We start from the raw sequence: 21,196 nt of genomic DNA, 5'->3' as shown, positions 1-21,196 counted from the left end.
AGTCTTAAACAGAGTGATTATTAGTATAATTTCTTTAGCAAGGTCTCAGTTGTTACTAACACTAACTGGAAACACGTTTTGACGGATTCTTAATTCGTATAAACATTCCATTTGGAGTTCAAATATAATAAAGAGTAATAACTTAAAATCATGTTAGTTTCGAGCTGCAGAAACGTTATCTTTTGTAATTTGGCAGAAACAGGGTTGAGCTTCCACCGGAACATAATCTCGGACATTTTCAACTTACTATGATTTCTTAATGTATCATGTTCCGTGCTAAAACTAAAACATGAAATTATTCATGTATTTTGATTATCAAACAAAAAATAGATCAAAATTCCAAAAATTCAAACGTAACTGAAGTTATATAATTTGTCTATTTTGTTCTTAAAGATACACCAAGTTATTTCAGCAAAACCTCACCCCCGCACTTGGACTAACAAATTTATGTAGCTTCCCTAATACCAAGTGACTATCGAATTAGATGCTCAAGCACGGAAAAGGAAGTAATAGTAAGAGAAAATTAGCACCTAATACACTAAGGCAGCTTAGGTAACAGGAAAGGGGAAAAGAAAAGTAGAGAGAAAATAACCAAGGTCCACTGTATTAGCAAAGCTGTAGAGGTTCTTTAAAAATGTCATAGAACACCTCAAGATAACAACATTAAAGAGTAGGCAAAATAAACCAGAAGTCAAGCAAGAGCCCTACACCTTCCAGAAACAAAGTAATAATTCCAGACATTTTCGTAGAAGTAAATTGTTTAGGCAACTCTATTGCAACAGAAAAGAAAGATGCCGCAGCAAATAACAGGATAGTCCATAACTTCAGCTATACAAGTCATCATCATCAGCTCCAGCATTAGAAGTTGCGAAGGGATCAGCTGCAGCAGCCCCACCACTGGCCTCAGCAAAACGAAATTCAGTTCCAAAACCTCGAGATTGTTGTAAGGTCTGAGCAAACGCCTGGTATTTACGGATATCGGCATCACTCACACTACGTCGTGCATACTTCATGGACTCCTCAAAGTGAGCAGGCTTAATCTCTGATATCTCATCATCAGCATCCTCATCCATAGAATCAGGATTCTCTGCTCTCCTCTTTTCCTTTTCTATATCCTGTAACAAGAACACCATTTGACAAGTATTAGGACTAGATTAAAATCATAGATTCGCCTCCCAATATCAGTAGATGTACAACAGCAAACAACACAGATAAAAAGCTGTAAGAACAAAGACAGATGATGCGACTTCAGACTTAAAAGAACAAAACCAAATATAAAAAATTAAGAGCAGATGAAGAGCATACTTTCTCAATGTTCTCCCTTATGGCATATTTGCAGGCCCGTTGACAGATCTCAGTGATATCAGCTCCACTAAATCCCTGAGTATATTTGGCAAGAGCTCTCAAATCAATATCTTTTGATAAGGGGGATTTTCTAAGACATGCCTTGAAAATCTGATGGCGTGAGTCTTCATCTGGCAGTGGGATATAAAGTAACTGGTCAAGTCGACCAGGTCGCAGAAGTGCAGGGTCAATAATATCAGGCCTGTTCGTGGCCCCAATAATAAAAACAGTTTTCTTCGCATTCATGCCATCCATTTCAGTCAAAAGTTGGTTCAGAACCCGATCAGCTGCTCCACCAGCATCTCCGCTACTGCCTCCCCTCTGCAATAAAATCAAGCACCATTCTTTGTAAGCAGTGATACAAGGATAACTATTTTTGTTTCTTTTTGCCCTCCTTTTTACAGATATATCTACTTGGTTGCCAGATTGGGATATGTCTGCCTCTTTTTCTGTGAAAATCCATCAAAAAGTTCCCATGTTTACTTACTACAAACAATTTGGTAAATTTGAAAACTATCTTACCTGAGTAGCAATAGAGTCGAGCTCATCAAAGAAGAGGACGCAGGGTGCAGATTGTCTAGCCTTGTCAAAAATTTCACGGACATTGGCCTCACTCTCTCCAAACCACATGGTGAGCAGCTCAGGTCCTTTGACACTAATGAAATTGGCTTGACACTCATTTGCAATTGCCTTGGCAAGAAGAGTTTTCCCACATCCTGGGGGACCATAGAAAAGAACACCTTTCGAAGGTGACATACCAAATTTCTCGAACTTCTCTGGATGCTCCACAGGGTATTGAACAGTCTACATATTAAAACAAGAAGAATGATGAAACCCTCAATAGAAGTTAGTAGCGTATATGAATGCATCAAGACCAACTTATTGAATTCAATTACCTCTTGGAGCTCTCTTTTGACATTTTCAAGACCTCCAATGTCTTCCCATGAGACATTAGGCACTTCAACAACCTGTGTATAGTTTTCACAAAAGAATCATAAGCAACAATGAACACTGCACATGATCAGGTAGCAAGCTACATTACATAATGGGGTTGTACAGGCTACTTACTGTTTCACGTAATGCAGATGGATTGCTTGTTCCTAGAGCAGTTTGGAAGTGCTCATTTGTGACAGCCATTGAATTCAATATTTCAGCATCTATTGAATCATCTTCCAGATCAATAACATCCATTTTCTCTCTAATGCACTGAAGTGCAGCTTCAGTGCAAAGAGCAGCAAGATCAGCACCAACATAACCATGTGTATCTTTTGATATTCTTTCCAAATCAACCTGCAGAATAAATACTCGTCATTATGCTATAGTCAAAAGTTGATCCCCACCAAAAAAAATCAATAATTTGGCTTACTTCTTCTGCAAGCTTCATATTCTTGGTATGAATACGAAGAACTTCAAGACGTCCAACTTCATCAGGAACACCAATGTCAATTTCCCGATCAAACCTACCAAACCTTCTGAGAGCAGGATCAATGCTGTTAGGACGATTGGTAGCTCCCATAACTATGACATGAGCACGAGATTTCAGTCCATCCATCAGAGTCAGGAGCTGCGAAACAATCCTTCTCTCAACTTCACCATGTGTCTTCTCTCGCTTGGGAGCAATTGAATCAATTTCGTCAATGAATATAATAGATGGAGCATTTTTCTCAGCCTCTTCAAACGCCTTCCTTAGATTGCTTTCACTCTCTCCAGCCAATTTGGACATGATTTCTGGTCCATTAATGCAAAAGAAAAATGCACCTGTTTCGTTAGCCACCGCTCTGGCTATCAGGGTCTTCCCTGAACCAGGGGGTCCATAAAGCAAAATCCCCTTTGGTGGTTTCACACCAATGGATTTGAAAAGTTGAGGATGCCTCAATGGTAACTCCACCAGTTCACGAATCTGAGCCATCTGTTTTCTCACACCACCAACATCATCATAGCCAACTTCATCCAGTCTCTCCTCATCCTCCCTTTTAACAGGCTCCCCCTCACAAAAGATTTCAGTGTCCGGAGCAACAACACAATATTCCCCAGGGTCAGTCTCAATGACTTTGAATTCCACGCTTCTCATCCCTCCTCTAACAAGGAAATTGTCCCCTTTCCTCAGAGGACGATATGCTTCCAAAAAGTAAGCTGCAAAAAGAAAGACGTTTAAATTGAGGCCAACACAAACAGGATACTGTGATGGTGATAATTGATAATCATTGAGAAAGGAAAATTGTAACGGATATGCAAGTTATTTCTGTACAACTAACCCTATTCCTTCAGCCCACCCTAATTATTTTTAGATTTGATGACAAGTTCAATGAAGTGGAAATTCCTATACCACAACAGTACTGAGAATATAACCTTGAAAATTGTCAAACTGTGCAACATGCTTGAGCTATGCAATTGGAAAAGTACTTGTGTGCGTCAGTCAAGCTACACACTTACGTTTCAAAAATGCATCAAACAAATCCCCAGTGAGACCTTCTATTGTATCATCTATAGGAAGTATGTGGACACGCTTCCCATACTTAACATCTGGACATTGGTGCACAGACACAACATCTCCAAGACGGACCCTCAAATTTGAACGGACAACCTTGTTCATCCTAATCTTCGGCTCATCGCATGTTTCATCGGCCAGAGCAATGACAACTGTATCCTTCCTTTTCTTTCCCTGGATATAAATGCAGCACAAAACTATTGAGTCAATCGGATAGCTGACACACATGCAAACAGATCAGAGGTAACCTTATTCTAACTAGTTGTTAAAATTAAACCACATGCACCATGAGAAAATTACTGCTGCTGTCTTTAAGAGCAAAAAAAGCAAAAAGAAAAAATGCAAAGAGAGAAATGAGAAGTAAAGTACATTCTTCTCCAAAGTGAAGCGCACAATTTTACGAGATATTAAAAGTATCACGATACACATATACATACATATATGAATGTAGTACAGTAATAATCAAATTCCAATTAAAATAACTAATTTAAACATCCAACATCCAATAATGCCTGATATCAATTCAACTCCTCAACTTTGAGATTCAAAGAATCAACTGTTTCTCATTGGGATAACATTGCGCGTCTTTGTTTGGCACAAGACATAACTACACCATATTTCATCACTTCAAACTTAGTTTCATTTTCTTCAAAAGTGACAGTATTCTCAAACTGGTATATCTACCATGATTCTGAAAGTCTCTTTTTTATGAAGAGAGTAAATTCAGAACGTCTTTTTCCCTGATTATGTAACATAGCCAATTACCAGGTAACTTACGGAACCCATTGACATCTGCTCCTCACGGATCAACAGACTACAGATTCAGTGACACATGGGAAGAGGGCCATCTATGAACCATGTCACAAAATCCACTTTCATAAGAATCGCAAAGCAGTATGTAAATCAATAATCATCAATCAACTATACCTCAATCCTAAATTAGTTGGAGTCGGCTATGATTCACTGTATACATTTAGCTATATTCTAGTCCATTTCATACCAATGCCAAATGATTGCCTTTTAATATAATGGAGGATTCTTTAAAACTATAAATTTTCTAATCTCACATGTATCTTTACACGAAAGTATTAAGTCTCTAATCCAACTAAAAAGACTCCCGACAAACACCGGATCTAATGTGAGCATACCAATAACAACTAAAACTTAATGTCAACTAATTGGTATAACTATATGGATCCTTAGCTTCCATTGTATTATCTTCTTCCTTAAATCCCCATCAATTTCAAGAGTGTAGGAAGCCAAGTTTGTGAATAATTTGTCACTACAGAGACTTTCCTGACGGGTCATCTCAGTTATTGATCTCCACTTGAAGCACAAAACCAAGTTCCAAAAGAACAGTTTGTGACCATCTTTAAATAATAAGTTGCTTTTCAGTTTAAACGAATTGGTCACAGCTATAACCCATAAAATTGTCATTCTCAGTCCCATCATCAAACAAGCAGAACAAACACCGCATTGCCACAACATCACCGCCTCAAAACGTAGAAAGACTAATATAATATCTCCCAAATCTATTGGATAGTATTGCTTCTTCCAACAAAGGTAAAACTACTGAGTCCACCAGATTCACCAACAAATAACAAAACAACTTAGATGTTAACCTAAGCAACCGAAAAAAAAAATCAATTACTACCAAGATTATCTTCACTATAAACCTAAAGCAATCAGATGATCCACATTGAAACCCTAAAAACTCAAGTTTTCACCTCACAACGCAATATCATATCTCTCAAATCTATCAAAAGTGTTGCTTCTTCGAACAAACCTAAAACTACCGAGTCGACCAGATTCACCAACAAATAACATAAAAACTGAGATGTTACCCTAAGCTCCCAAAAATCAATTACTAGCAAAGTTATCTTCACTGTAAACCCTAAAAAACTCAGGATTTCACCTCACAACATAGAAACACTAATATCATCTCTCTCAAACCTATTCGAACCGACAAATAACAAAACAACTTAGATGTTAACCTAAGCAACCAATAAATCAATTATGAACAAAGTTCTCTCCACTGTAAACCTAAGACAATCAAATTAACCACATCGAAACCCTAAAAAACTCGAGATTCAGGGGAAAACCCTAAAAAAAATCAATAATTAACAAACCTTGATGAGAATTGTATCTCCACGGAAGAGCTGAAGCTTCTCCATAGTAGCAGGATGTAGTGCCACAACTGAGTTATCATCGTTGACCGCTTCGTCAACGACTAGCCGATTAGGAGACTTCTTTCGTTCCAAAATCGCCGTTGAGAAATCCTTCTTCGCACCTTTTCTGTAAACAAAAAAAACAAATTACAAATCTAAGAACTTTCTAGAAACGAATTCAAAGTTAAAATAACTCAGTTGATTAACCGATCGAAAGAACTTACGAGTCAGATGACTCGGCTTGGTTAGTCATATTCGAGATCTGGATTAGGGTTAAGCCGATAATAAATTAAAGAGAGACTGACTTTTTTTGGTGAAGGAGAGAACAATGAGTGCAAGAAAGGGATATGGAGAGGAAGTGAATTACCAATTTATTATTAGAGAGAGAAAAAAGAAAAACGAGAAATAATATTAAAAGAAATACTAGTATTAAATACGTACTGTGGTTCTATCTGTATTTCCTGCTTTTGCACGTATAATCTGATTTTATAATACTCCTAGTAGTAGTAGGTAGATAAGGTATTCCGTATCTCGGTGGGAATAATAAAAGGTATTCCGTATTTGGGACAGTATTTGGTTTTTGAAGTTAAAACAAAAAAGGAGATTTTAAGACTTGTTATATACAAGAATTTTAGCGGTCTTTTGGTAGTTAGTCAAAATTATCACGATTCTGATCAGGACTAATTTATCCGAAACTGCAGGATTATTTTATCTGTTGGAGATGGGATAAAATAATCCGAAGATAAGGTGGGATATCCATTGGCTTAGGATAAGGGCCCGTTTTGTCATAGTATTTAGTAGGAGGTATAAATTTATCACCAAGATAAATTTATCTGCTCTCTAAAATGAGTCTCGAAAAAAGTTAATCTTGGGATATCCCCGAAACATCACAAAGCATAAACGACCCCACAATGGTTTGTAAACCGTTTAAGTAGACGTTTGGTCATGTGACATGGAATCATCATTTTTGGCCCTCAAAAAAATTCACAAGGCAGAGTTTTGAAGGTAAAATTTCATCTTGCGAAATTTCTTTTTTCTTTTTCATTGAGTTAGGATTGACGGGCAACTTAAATGTTAGGCAGAAGAAAATTAAAAAACACCAATTTGAGGGGCAAAATTAAAGACCACCCCAAAAGACGGTCATTCCGCGCAAAAAGATGTTAATATTTGCCAATAATATTAGGCCCAACAGGATCCACTAGTCTTGGGCTTGCTCGACATTTCAAAACGATGAAGTAACATGATTTGACGAGGAAGAGGCATGGCTATTTCTACATCGATGTGGGTAGAAATAAGAATGGTTATGGCATTAGAGGTACTGGTTTTAGTTTATATCAATTTAACACAAATGTTTCTATCAACTTAAAATATTTTAAGTTTTTTTCCGGATGGAGTGCACAAATATTAGCCTGATCAGTATTTAAAATATACTAGGAAAATATTTAAATTTCAGCCAATTCGAAATTGGTCTATGCTGCTGTATACGGTAAATACCGGATATAGCATAAACCGATTAAATGAGGGCCGAGGGAAAGAAGAGAGGAACGTGCCCGATGACATTCGAGCTGAACGGGAGGGGCCTAGGCAAGGGCAAAACGAAGACCATTTGGTCGCCTCGTGGCAACATGATCGGATTAGCGGTTGGTCGCATAGCGGGTTATTCGGTTAAACGGTTAGTGCACATGTGGCGGGTCGTCCGTGTGTGGCGGGTTGGACGGCCATGGTCGTTGAGTCAGTCTCCAGGTGCCCAGGCCACGCGTCGATGGCGTCTGCCATGAAGCGATGCGCGACCATGCGTGTGTCGGACGGCGGCCGTCGGTGTCCCCGCCACGAGAGGGATTGGGCGCCTCGTTATTATTATTTTATTTCGTTCACAGTTGTACGAAGCTCATGGGGGCGACCTTTATAAATATGGGGCACCCCCTACGCTGAAAGGGTTGGCTCCCTGTATCTTTCGGGGAACAACACAGTAGAAGAATCCTCGTATGTTTATTATATATATATTCGGCCCCTGAGCCATTTCTTTGTAGAATTATTGCTAATCGTATAATACATTGTTCACAAACGTTTACATCTTTGGTACCCCATTAGTAGGCCTTCCAATGTCATTCCTTTATACGCGTACGTAAAGGAAACAAACGCATGTCACATATCACAACACAATTGATTGATTACGATTTCGAATTGCACTGCAACTTCAACCATTTGGATATGAAATTAGTCAAGCCTAACTTTAAACCTTCCAATTGGCTTCAACTCCAGCCCAGATATAAATAAATTACAATTGATTGTCTACTGTAATTTTCAGTTTATCATATCACCTGTATCATTTTCTATACACGTACATTCTCAAAGCAGGTACAAATTTAATTATTTGAGACTTGCAATATTAACATGGTAGACATTGTTGATATGGTGTTTTTTCATATGAATCGCTTCAATTTTTATATTATTTTTAATAACTAGCGCATAACACATGCATTTTACATAAGCTTTATTATTAATCATGACCAACATATATGTATTTTTAACTCAATTCATCATTTAATCATGTTAATTTAACATGATTTGGTGCGTACACAAAAAATGTTCCCTCAACATATACCTGCATTTAATCAGCTAACAAATTAATTGTTCTTGAAACATTCGACATGCCAATCTGTACCATAGTTATTTTTTTGTAATAAATAAAATGATATTGGGATTAATTCATAGAATTTGTCAATTTTGTGGATAGAGTCGGAGTCTGTATTTGAAGCTTATGAATTTTGAATTTTTACTTTTAAATTATTGTGTTCTAAATTAATAATGTGTACATATTTAATGAATTTTCAAGATAAATACATTGTTTGAACCACTTGAGTTCAATCAAAGCTGTAATCGACATGCTAACTTCATCTGCTCATCGAATGAGGGATTTAAGCAAGACAAATTTACCAATTTGTGCATTTCTCACTGTTCATTCTCCACCACCGACATTCATACCTCAAACTCTCTTCTAATTATTTAAACTTATGTGATCCTGACACTATGTTTTAAAGTAACAATGATGCATGTAACACTAAAGTTTAATTAAAATGATACCCAACCATGCGTGGTGTAGAATGATTACAATGCGCGGGTAATAATCATTTTACTTACCGTTGCAACTGTACGCGGCCTTAATTAAAAAAAGAAATGAAAAGGCCAACTTCAAATTCAAGCCGGCCATGACCCTAAAATAAAGAACAAGATCAGAGTAAGAGATAGGGACCAATCAAACCAATAAAGAATATAATTTATTGTTATTCATCCAGAAAATATTCATTTTTCGTGACATATATAGATTAGAAAAAGTTATAGTAATATGCAAACTTTGTGTATAAACAACGTTAAACTTTCAAATGTAAAAAAAGGTCTACGTTACACAATGAGGAAACATTTCTGGTCTTTTAGCTAGTTCTAGATATCCAAGTTTGTGTGAAGTTTTGGCATAATTGTAATCGGGGCAAAGTTAGGGGAGCACAAGGGGTTAAACCTAATCCCGTTCTATCGGAAAATTATAATATATATATATATAAGGTCAAATTTATTTTTATGCATATACAGTAGATGTCCAATTCATTTGGCTTAATAACGTATTTACTCTTCTCATAAAAAAATTCGAACTCCGCCACCAATATAAATAATATTTTTATGACAAATAATGTTGTGGTTAAATCTTCCTTTAAAGTATATAGATTCGTGCAAATGAATTTGCAAGTGCTCGATGGATTAATACAGGCAATTGGAACTTCATGTTAAAGTATTATTACTTGCTAAAAGTAGCTATAAGACTTTCTATCCTAGAAGGGGTTAAAATACAACTACTATTTTTCTAAAAATAAAGTTGAAGCCGTGTTTTTAACTTCTTCTTGTTCTAATCTTTTAATGGGAACTTGAAGTGGAGCCGAAATGTACCCATTCAAATAACGGAAAAGGGTCAAATATCTTTTTTTCAGAGACTTTTGAAATAGTTTCGTCAATACTTTGTTATATTATTGGGTCGATTATCTTCTGGTTATCTTTGGGTTGAATATACCGCTTATGCTTTTTTATTTTGAGTCCAAATATCTGCTTCTAAGATTAAAATTGTCCAAGGTGGACGTGAGATATGACGTGGCGTTAACAACTCGGTGAGGTGGGCCATACGTGGCGTACCACCTCACCGCTGCACCCCGTTTCTCCTCTCTCTTCCCATTCCATTTACTGTCCACCCCTCCCTCACATGACCTTTCCAACCATTAGCACCGCCACTTTTTAAGGTCTTTAAAAAAAGAGACAAAAAAAGTATAATTTTTTTCCTCTTTTGATTCACTTTCTAAGAAAATGAGCAGTGGAGATCTTCTTAATATCGAACCCCTTGACCTCAAATTTCCCTGTCAGTTTCCTCATTTCCTATCTCTCTTTTTCTCTTTTTTTTTTTGTTTTTTTTGTTTTTTTTTTTGTTTTCTTTTTTGATAGAGAACTAACATCTACTAAAAAAAGAATGTATGTAAAAACGCGATATTTTTAAAGGACGATATTGAGGTTTCTATTACGATGATGATTAAGAATATTGTGATTTTAGTTTTAAACTTGATTTATGATGATGTTGTTATTTTGAAGAATATTAGTATGTTTAGTTTTCATCAACTCAAGGGCATGAATTGATGAATGTATTTTAAGTTTTCTTTTTTGATGATTGTATTTTTACTACTTTATTTGTTATTAATGAACAAGTTTAAGTATTTTCATTAAAGAACTTAAAGCTAATGACTTCTAGTCTTGGCAAAAAATGGAGTTCGAAACACTTTTAATGAATTAAAGCGAATCGTCAAGTTTTTGCTTATCGCTGATGTATTAGTTACTCTATTAATAGCACAAAAATAAGTAGGGTTCTATATAAAATATTGAAGTTTCGAGTCGGCATGATTAATCTAATTAAAAATCGTTAAAAAGTGTAAAGAAAGAGGGGTTAACCAAAAAAAAAAAAGCGGCCACTGGCGGCAGTAATTTGTTGCAATTCTTACCTTCAAAGAATAACGTCAAGCGAATTCTGATTAACTGCTGCAAATAAATTACTTTGTTAAAAGTAGTTTTTATCAATCTTTTTTTTGTTGGAGTATTTTGATTCAAAAGCACTTTTTTTAGGTCATTTTGGTTCCGGACTCTGTTTTTAACTTGTTCTAATCTTTTATTGGGAACTTGCAGTGGAGCCGAAATGTACCCATCCATAATTAGTTGCCTATTCCTTACACTTAATTCATGTTTGCTTGGGAATACAAATTCGAGACAAATTCTGCAGAATTCTCCGCCCCCGCCCCTTGCGGCTTTGCCCACAATTAAAAAAAAAAAAAAAACCTTTATTTTATATATTGACGATGTAAAAACATTTATTAAATTATATTACTTATAAGATAGTAACATTTAATTTTTTTGATAAACATTAGTAGTTTGTAACAAGATAAAATAGTACTCTCTCTATCCCAAAATATGTATAACCTTAGTAAAAATCACGTACATGAAAAAAATCAATAAACATAATGTAGAGTTTACTGAATATTTATTTTGAATTCCTAATGAGAGACTTATTTTGAGACTAAGGGAGTAATTAATTTGTGGCACTACATTATAATATGGTACAAAATTTTTACACTAGCAATCTTTATTGTAAAAATATATTAAAAAGAAACAACGGAACAAAAAAGCACGTGAAAGAGACATTGAAAGAAAAGGATAAAAAGAGAAGCTGCTCTTTTTGTAACCATATTTTTCGCTATGTATTTATTGAGTTGGCATTCGTCAAATCTCAAATGTGCTACTCCACTAACCATAACTTTTCAAATTGGAAAACTAAAAATTAAAGTGTCACTGTCCATCTTTAATTATGATTTTGAGCGTGTATTAGTAATCTTATAAGACACTTAGCTCCCACTTAACAAATTCAAATTGAAGAGGAATCTTGGACGCGTTTTTCTTTTCAAGGAGAAAAAACAAAAGTTTTCTTGCCGCTATCCTTTTGTTTTCTAATGCAGCCAAAATTATTAATTTTAGTGGTAACATGTACAAGTTCAATAGTCACTATCTCTCTTTTCTTAAAAAGCTAAAAAAATATAAAAAAGGAAATTCTCAATTGGACCAAACATTGTGTAGAAATACACCGCATTCCTTGTTTTTCGGTCAAAAAGTATCCATTAATCTCGTAATTGGACTCGCACTTCAGTGTCACTCTTTCTTTCTTACTTCCACTCTGTTCCACTAAGCACTCTTCTTTATTTCTCCCTAATGTGAAGAACTTTGCTATATTCGGATCCAGGTTTGTACTCTTCATTGTTCACTAACTTTACTTGCTCTTTGTGGACTTCACAGCTGGAAGTTCGAGCTTACTTGCAGTTTTTTTGTGTTATCATTTGAAGTGTTTTAAGGTTTTTTTCAGTGGTTTATTGGTGCTTGTTAGCATTTGAGTGCTTAAGCTTTTGGTTTCTCTCTCTCTCTCTCTTTTTTTGCTCTGCTTGCTTTTGGGGTTTATGGAGTTAAGTGAGTTTAGTGTTCTAGTATTTGCTAAGATGTTTGTTAAAGCTGATAAAGTTTTGTGCTTTATGTATGCATAATGTTTCTTTAAGAGAAAAAGAAGAAAGAGTTCTTTATTATGAGATTTTTTTTTTCTTTTTTTTGATTGATAAGGGTTTAATATGAGTGTTTTCATGTATATAGGATTTATTTATTGACATTTCAAGCTCATCAACTTCTCATATCCGGTTGTGTTTTTTTTTTTCTTTTTCAAAACTTAGTCTATGTGAGTTTCCCAAAGCATAGGAAAGGAGGAAGGTTGCTACAGGATCTAGTCAGCCTAAAAATAGGGTGACAGCCAGCGTGAGAATATATTTTGACCACTTAACCTGTAGAAGGAACAGATATAGAAGGTTCATACAGCCAACCCAACTAACTTGGGTTATAGGTGTAGTTGATTTAAACGTATATAACTTTTTGCTGGTAGAACCGTTCTATTGTTGACTTCTAATAAACGCGATTGACCTAATTCTAGATCATCTTCTGGAATCGTATGACTGTTGAAAGTGAGTGACTGTTCCTTGGAACTGTTTATTGAGTAATATATTTTGACGCTTTGCAACCACAATTGGTGTCGAAAGCACAAAAAGAGAATCTGTCCTGGTGCTTAAAGTTTTTCGAATGTCGTTTAGCTGTAGATGTAATTTATTTTCTGCTTTTGTCTTTTGTTATTCTTTCCATAACAAGCTATCTTTGGTGTTTGTTAATTATTGCTATCTTTACAGGGTTGGAAGGCGTTTTACAGAACAGGCAAAGTTGGTCTAGGGAAGAACCAGTTGTGGTATCTTGATTTCCTCGTGAACCTTCAGCTCAGAGTTCCATTCCCGGAGTAGTTAGACAGAATTGGAGAATTCAAAAGAATGGAAGAAATACAGTCTCAATCAGATCATTATATGTCTCCATCTTCTACAACAAGTAGTCCAGCTAGTAGGGTGCCATCAAGTAATTTCTTCTACTTGCGGAAACCTGGCACACTTAGACAACCAATTTCATTTGAAGATTCACCTGTTTGGGATGAGACAGATATAGAGGTCAAAGAGGACGAAGGAGGTGATTCTATTAATGCTGCGACTACGCCACCCTCCCCTTCCCTGTCAAAGGTCAATAGTGGTTCCTCGCCGTCTCCTTCTTTACCAGAGAGGGAAGTTATTACAAGGAAGATTGCAGGAGCTTCTATTGCCTGGAAGGACTTGACTGTAACTATAAAGGGAAAAAGAAAATACTCTGATAAGGTGGTCAAGAGTTCGCATGGTTATGCATTACCTGGAACAATGACTGTCATCATGGGTCCCCCCAAGTCAGGGAAATCAACACTCTTGAAAGCCCTAGCAGGTTTGTCGTATTCAATTCATAGTCAGCTTATAGAAAAGCATCCAGTTGTTTATATGTGATTCTGAGCTAGTTTTCTTTCTCTTCTTTAGGAAGGTTACCTGATTCAGCGAGAATGTATGGCGAGGTGTTTGTAAACGGGACAAAAAGGCACATGTCGTATGGTTCCTATGTATGTTGTAAGCATTTACTTTCGCTTGTGGTCATGCTTGTATTCTCAATACGGATGTCTGGACTGTGGACTTTGATGACCTGTTTTATAGGTTACATTAGCTGTTGTTCACTCTGAACTGGTTTTTGGACTTTAAATCATAATCACTCTCCTATTAATGACTACTGGTTCAGTGAGTCAATAGCCCCTTCTTTCTCAATTTAGTTCATCGACCAATCCTTTGGCTCTCTGACATAAGGTGACGTGTGTGTTCTCTTTGGCAAGAAGATGCCCTTTCACATTTGAAGCAAAGCATTCATGCAACTGCTTCTGATGATGTGGTATAATTTCACGTATCCAGTGTTTGGAAATCCCTTTTCCCATTTTTTATCCCATTTGAATAGGGCAATGAGGCTTTTTCGCTGGTTGAGTTAGGAGTTGCAGGTGCGAATTTAGGCCTGTGAACCCCTTCCTATTCCCAACCTTTAGATTAAATAGTTCTTTCCATTTCGACAAATGGTCCTTCTTTCCCAAGGGGCTCTGTAGACCATATTTTCCATAGGTTTGAGCACACCTACAAGCATCTCCTCACATAATCCAATGTGGACATTGGATAACAATAGCTGAAATATTTAAGGTGGTAGCCTAACCATCATGTTAGTATTAAAATACATTATAGTTTACTTTGTTTGAATTAGGGTTAAGAAGTGTTGGTACTTTTGGGCCTTTTGGAAGAAAACTTCAATTGAATCAAGCAGGTTGGGAAGGGGGCAGTTGTTTTCCTTGTTTTGTCAGCGTGTGCCTGCTTGACATTTAAAGTTTGCTCATTGGCAGGGATATGTTGACAGAGAAACTACTCTTATTGGATCATTAACTGTGCGTGAATTCCTATACTATTCAGCTTTGCTTCAGCTTCCTGGTTTCTTTTGTCAGAAAAGGAGTGTGGTGGAGGATGTTATAGATGCTATGTCACTGGGAGATTGTGCTAATAAACTTATAGGTGGCCACTGTTACATGAGAGGCCTTCGCAGTGGTGAGAGAAGGCGTGTCAGCATTGCCCGGGAACTTGTCATGAGCCCACATATTTTATTTATCGATGAGCCCCTTTATCATCTTGACAGGTTCTCTTCTTACTCGTTTAAAAATCACAACAATTTTTATTGATCGTCATTGAGTTTACATTGACATATTCAGTATCCGGAACTGCATTGGTGATCTTCTTAGTGACTAGATCAAATTGCGTACTATGTTCTGTAGCTGCTGTAGTAGCTAAACAGCCAAATATTTAGTATGTTCTAGTTTTTCTTTCCAATAAAGCGTAAAAAATACTAATGCTCCGTGTTTATTTGATGAGTAGGCATAAAAATTGATTTGCTTGTCTTGTCTATGCATGTGGTGATAGAGAAAGACCGCTTCATTTATTAAACTATTGAAGTATGTCTGTAAAGTTGGGATATATCAAACTATGCTGAAAGTTTATATGATTTGAAAGGTCAATTAGTAATGAAAAAGGTCAGTAAATATTTTAGCATTAATGGGTAAAAAAAAGGCTACAAGCTTTCTTTGGGAAAGACCTGCAAATGAAGCCTAGGGTTGCTAACTTAGGGAATGTAGGTCTCTTCGAGGACTCAGTTACCAGAAGAGAATGTGAAGGTTCTTTGATTGGCTTAGTACTGAAGTTCGTCTGTCATACATGAAAGCATCAATTTTAAGGGTTGAGGGAGTACATGTCATTGATGGTGATTTTCTTATTTGATGGTCTGGAAATTGATATTTCTGTAGCATATTCAAAATCAACTGTAGGGTTCCAACTGAATGGATATCTCTCAGTAAAATTTTCCTTATTAATTCTCTGTGTTTTTGACTTGCTATTCTTTGTGATTGAGACTTGATGCTCTTGGATTTCTTCTACTTATCAAAAATAATGAACTACTCTAGTTTAGCTGATGTTTAATCCTTGTTATGATTAGCGTTTCTGCACTTCTGATGATGGTTACATTGAAGAAGCTTGCCAACTCTGGCTGCACTCTGATATTCACCATTTGCCAAAGCAGTACTGAAGTATTTGGCCTTTTTGACCGAATTTGCCTCCTATCAAATGGAAAGACATTGTTCTTTGGTGAAACATTGGCTTGCTTACAGGTAATTTTGCCTTGGTATGCTTCTTTACACTGTCCATCAGAGGCGGATCCAGGATTTAAACTCTATGGGTTCAAACTTAAGATTTTTAGTGTAAACCCGTCGTATTTTAAAAGTTATGGGTTCATGTCTACTATTTATTGCAGTTTTAATAAATTTTTACACATAAATTTGTGCTCCGCGTCTAAAGTTGGTGGTTCAATGGAACCCCCACCTAGCATGCTAGATCCGCCACTGCTGTCCATATTGATTCAGGTAAAGGGTTGGTTTTCTTAGCAGTCATGACTGCATCAAACAAAAGCATTCAATAACGAATGATATTATTTTTGCTGCAATTAGGGAGACCCAGTTGTGGGTGTGGTACTGTGTTTTATCTGAAAAGAAGAAGTCAATTGTTAGTCAGATGGCACCCTATTTTAAGAGAAAAAATGAGCCCATGCAGTTGAATTGGCTGAAGTTCTTTATTTATTCTCATTTAAAGAAGCCAAGAATGGCAATATTGAAGTAAATATTTACTAAGTTAGGATGGTTACCCTGGGGAACATGATTTTCGCTGGAGTAATGATTTGCAGGATAAGGTTGTGTCAGTTGGACATATTCGAAGTGTGAGCCTCCGATTTTCAAAGTCCAATTGTTGCTTAGAAGCTTATTGCCCAATAAAGGTCCCTACATATAGCTTCTTATATGGTTTCCTTACAAACTAGAAGAAATCAGTAAAGTTCAGTTTGTTGGGTTTCTGACAAAGAGGAAATTGTCTAGAGAAATACTGGTGAGTGGTGACAAATTTTCCTAAATGACTAAATGTTTCAGAATCCATGGATAGTGGTTGGAAGAAAGAAAAGGAGTTCCTCTGAAAATCAGCCAACGTTAACGGGGATTCAGACTGGACAGACTTACTTCAGGGGGCATGGAGGAAGATTAGTTCACCAAGCGTGTGCACAATTATGAAATACTACTAGAAATACATAGCACTTAAGATGTTTATTTTCTGGTCATTATGTTTTGAATCAATACTCTGTTCTTAATGTTATTGATTGTTAGAGACTAACATATCATTTAATTGTGAAGCACTTCTCGAATGCTGGATTTCCTTGTCCAATTATGCAAAGTCCTTCTGATCACTTCTTGCGTGCTATAAACACAGAATTTGACAGGATTATTACGACGTGCAAAGGCTGGCAGGTATTTGCTTATAAGCATTCAAAGCTCTTTTTGTTGTTTTCTTTAAAAGCTCAATCATAGTGGTTAAAGATAGTGATTGTTGAAAAATAGTTAGGATGTTGGAACAATTATAACTCAGTTCATTGTACTACCCTTTTCTCCATATTCATGCTATTATTTTATTATGCTGGGGAAAGCTCTTTGAGAAAGGAACAGATTTTTTTATTTTTTTTTTATAAGATGTAAAATGGAAGTTCAAAGATTCTTGTCTGTTCTCTGGCCACCCTATCCCGTACCCCTCCCAACACAAAAAGGAAAGATGTTTGTTCAAGTTTGTGATTTTATCATCTCAACAGGATAACCATGGAGACTTATCATCAGTGAGCATGGATACTGCTGTTGCTATACGTACCATTGAAGCAGCTTATAGATCATCGGAAGACGCTGCTGCTGTTGAGACAATGATAGTGAAGCTTACTGAGAAGGTATGTTTATTTATCATAGAAAAAGAGAAGGTATATTTGTAATAACGGAACTGACCGAGAAGGTATTTTTTTCTTTGTTGTCACTATTGACATCACGGATAGTTACTAATGACTATGCTCAATCTTTCTCAAGACCTTTTCAAAGTGTAAAGTGGAGATCTAACTGATGCACTCTTTAATGTGACCACTAGACACTAGGAAGTTTCCCATTCTTGATATGGACCAACTATATACATAAGCTATTTATACCTGTGTGGTGTGTGCTCTGGGCAGTGATATAATTCGAGCATTCTGTTGAAGGATGCTCTTGTTGGCTTTGGTTTTTTTGACAAACTAGTTGTCCTCAATTATCATATTCTTCTTGTGTGAATTGAAGTTTTTGGTTTGAGCAGAAGTCTTGTCACTGTCCATTTCAAATGCTATTAATATTAGTTCCTTAGTCATACTAGCCAAGGGTCTTTCGAGAACATCCTCCCTACCTTCCAAGGTAGGGATAAGGTCTGCGTCCACTTTACCCCCTCAGACCCCACATTGTGGGATTTCACTGGGTATGTTGTTGGTCATACTAATTTCCTTATTAGTTGCCATGTTTTCTTCACTGCCGTATTTCCTTTTCATAACTACTTTGCTTTGCTGCACTTGAGCTGAGGTCCTTCGGAAACAACCTCTCTACCTCCATGAGGTAGGGGTAAGGTTTGCGTACATTCTGCCATCCCCAGACCCCACTTGTGGGATTACCCTGGGTATGTTGTTGTTGTTGGTCATTGTATACTAAAACAATTTATGTCCTTGCTATTGTCTTAGTACCCCATAAAGAGTTATTTATGCCAATGTGTAAGTTAGAGTTTCCTCCAATCTTTGTTCCTTGCAATACCAAATTTCTTATAAAGTAGAGGCAATTTGACAACCTTATGAAGTGTTTTTAGACTCGACGCATTACTCCCTCTATTCCAACAAGAATGACCGGATTTGGAATAAGAGGGTCATACAATTTAGTTTCCGTCTATTTCATACATTGATTTCTAATCTTTTTAGAAAATAATTTGTCTATTTAGAAACTACATAAAAAGTCTTTATGAAGAAAAAAAAAATACACAAAAACTACTGTAGGTCACAATCTTTTATAATTAAAACTAGCTCTAGAAATATTTGTGATAAACTCATTCTCAAGTAAGAAAAAGTGGCTTAAAGCCTTAAGAGTGTTCGGTAATGAAACTTTTAGTGGTCAAATGACCATACTTACTGCCTGAGCTTCAATATAGTCTCTTATGTCTTGTATTTCGTCCTTACAGGAAGGTCCATCTATCAAAAGAAAGGGAATGGCAGGAAATGCAACACGAGTTGCAGTTTTGACTTGGAGATCTTTATTGATTATGTCAAGAGAGTGGAAATATTATTGGCTAAGGCTGATTATCTGTATGTTTCTTGGCCTTTGTATTGGCACTTTGTTTTCTGGATTGGGGCATTCCTTGTCGTCTGTCACGGTAAGCTAATAACTAAAGAACCAAACGTGTCTCTTTCCTTTTGCATATGTCTAATTCAGTAGTACATTCATATGATGTTTGTGCACCAGACCCTCCAGGTTTTGCTGTTTACACAGTCCATGAAATAATCAACTAGTGACTTGATATTGTTGGTTTTTTTTAACCTGATGGTAAATATTTGCCATTAATTGCTCTTGTTTTCAGTATGCAAACTATGACATTTTTTTTTGCCATGTAGATAAGAGCAGCAGCAATATTTGTATTTGTTTCATTCACCTCTCTGCTGGGCGTCGCGGGTGTACCTGCACAGTTGAAAGAAATCAAGGTGATGTCAGCAACTTATTCGTGTTTCCTCTGGATAATGCACAAACATGCTTCTATGAAACTAATTATATGTGAACGTCATGTTCGAAATGAATCCAGTACATGTGTGTATTTAAGAATCAAGGGTTGTTTGGTAGGCTGAGAGTGGACTGTACACTTTCTTATGGCCATATGGTATGCCCAAGGCATTCTCTTCACAGAAATGTGATCCTCATTCTAGGCTCTTGTTCAATCTGATGAACTAAACATAGGATTCAAGTTAAAGACCCCTTACCACATGGGGTGAAATGTAGACAAATACGAAGTTGAAGTGACTAAAATTTTCAAGACTAGGGTTTTCCAATAGCTGAAATATCTGTACTTATCACTAGGAATGTGACATTTCTGGCTGTTTCAATCTCATCAGTCTTTGCAAGTTACAAGTAAGCTTTTGAACTTGATTTCGCTGAACCAACCTAATTAACATCATGATGCCTTGCAGATATACACCTGTGAAGAATCAAACCAGCATTCTGGTGCATTTCTTTTCCTACTTGGGCAGTTTTTTGCCAGCATCCCGTTCTTGTTTCTCATCTCCATTTCCTCAAGTCTGGTATTCTATTTTCTTATTGGGCTGCGGAATGAGTTCAGCTTGCTGATGTACTTTGTGCTGAATTTCTTTGCGTGTCTATTGGTAAATGAGGGGCTGCTACTGCTTGTTGCTTCCATTTGGCAAAATATCTTCTGGAGCGTCTTAAGTTTTCTGTCCATACATGTAAGTTCTGCCTTAAATCTTACTTGCAAGATATGATTTACTGTAGTATGAGTTAACACTATATTCTTTGCCTTTCTCTTTGATGTAATATTATCATATTCCATTGATTGGAAAATATGCAGTGATTGGGGCTTCCTACTTTGTCGTAAGGGTCAATTTTCTGATAAGGGGAGTCAGGAAGTTGGTCATCTGAAATGTTTGCAGTTCTAGTGCTATATAGGATTCTTTGAGTAGGAGTTTTATTTAATTATCATTTGATGTCATTTGAACGGCTATTGTCTCTCGTGTTTCAGGTGATAATGATGCTTTCAACTGGCTTTTTTAGAATCAGAAGTGCTTTGCCTAGACCAGTATGGATGTACCCCATTTCCTATATTGCTTTTCATACCTACTCTATGCAGGCAAGTTTGAGACTTGGCTAAAATTCATTCAGTGTATGTTCTTGATCACTGGTTATCTATCAGGGAAATTATATTAATATTTCGTTTACCAGGGACTGTTGGAGAACGAGTACATCGGAACTTCTTTTGCAGTGGGGCAAGTGAGAACCATATCTGGTTACGAGGCTCTGGAAAATGTATATGATATATCTGATGATAATAACTCTAAGTGGAAAAATTTACTGGTACTGTTTGTTATGGCTGTTGCATACAAAGTTCTTGTATTTATTCTGCTGAAGTGTTGTATCAGGAAAAATCTCTGTGTCCACAAACATTTCATGTGTAACCAAAATTCAATGAATTACAATTAGATGCTATACTATAGCAACTTCTGTTTCAGTTTCTTGGGTTTTATTGCT

At 36.4% G+C, this 21,196-nt stretch overlaps 2 protein-coding genes across 5 annotated transcripts; one reads left to right on the top strand and one right to left on the bottom strand.

Moving 5' to 3' along the window:
- Positions 1–577: 577 nt before the first annotated feature.
- Positions 578–6,384, bottom strand: LOC132052764 (cell division cycle protein 48 homolog). The gene is made up of 9 exons (XM_059444442.1): positions 6,225–6,384; positions 5,962–6,127; positions 3,778–4,006; positions 2,711–3,477; positions 2,413–2,634; positions 2,241–2,312; positions 1,867–2,148; positions 1,306–1,665; positions 578–1,115 (listed from the first exon to the last, which is right to left on the bottom strand). Exons 1-9 carry the CDS (start codon positions 6,251–6,253, stop codon positions 825–827), a joined length of 2,418 nt encoding a protein of 805 aa, XP_059300425.1. The 5' UTR covers positions 6,254–6,384; the 3' UTR covers positions 578–824.
- A 5,775-nt stretch (positions 6,385–12,159) lies between these two features.
- Positions 12,160–21,176, top strand: LOC132052762 (ABC transporter G family member 3-like). Of its 4 annotated transcripts, none has more exons than XR_009414026.1 (12): positions 12,160–12,316; positions 13,296–13,902; positions 13,992–14,071; positions 14,885–15,171; positions 16,021–16,192; positions 17,258–17,371; positions 17,707–17,835; positions 19,128–19,319; positions 19,558–19,644; positions 20,125–20,397; positions 20,723–20,798; positions 20,891–21,030. XR_009414026.1 is itself a non-coding variant. In XM_059444439.1 (12 exons), the coding sequence occupies exons 2-12, from the start codon at positions 13,431–13,433 to the stop codon at positions 21,146–21,148; spliced, it is 2,172 nt and encodes a 723-aa protein (XP_059300422.1). In that variant the 5' UTR covers positions 12,160–12,316; positions 13,296–13,430; the 3' UTR covers positions 21,149–21,176. The 4 variants fall into 4 exon arrangements, 3 of the variants coding, with proteins under 3 accessions (XP_059300422.1, XP_059300423.1, XP_059300424.1); XM_059444439.1 differs by having other exon boundaries at positions 20,691–20,798; positions 20,891–21,176; XM_059444440.1 differs by having other exon boundaries at positions 12,192–12,425; positions 20,691–20,798; positions 20,891–21,176.
- The last annotated feature ends 20 nt before the right edge of the window (positions 21,177–21,196 follow it).

Source organism: Lycium ferocissimum, chromosome 4, assembly GCF_029784015.1.
Source record: "Lycium ferocissimum isolate CSIRO_LF1 chromosome 4, AGI_CSIRO_Lferr_CH_V1, whole genome shotgun sequence".
NCBI classification, from domain to species: Eukaryota; Viridiplantae; Streptophyta; class Magnoliopsida; order Solanales; family Solanaceae; genus Lycium; species Lycium ferocissimum.
This window is presented reverse-complemented; position numbering and strand designations above follow the sequence as displayed.

Coding starts and splice junctions, on each gene's coding strand:
- LOC132052764 (XM_059444442.1), bottom strand. CDS start 6,253: ATGACTAACCAAGCCGAGTCATCTGACTC. Junction 6,128..6,224: donor CAAGCCGAGTCATCTGACTC/GTAAGTTCTTTC, acceptor TTTTGTTTACAG/AAAAGGTGCGAAGAAGGATT. Junction 4,007..5,961: donor GAGATACAATTCTCATCAAG/GTTTGTTAATTA, acceptor ATTTATATCCAG/GGAAAGAAAAGGAAGGATAC.
- LOC132052762 (XM_059444439.1), top strand. CDS start 13,431: ATGGAAGAAATACAGTCTCAATCAGATCATTATATGTCTCCATCTTCT. Junction 17,372..17,706: donor CGACGTGCAAAGGCTGGCAG/GTATTTGCTTAT, acceptor TCATCTCAACAG/GATAACCATGGAGACTTATC. Junction 20,398..20,690: donor TAAGTTTTCTGTCCATACAT/GTAAGTTCTGCC, acceptor CTCGTGTTTCAG/GTGATAATGATGCTTTCAAC.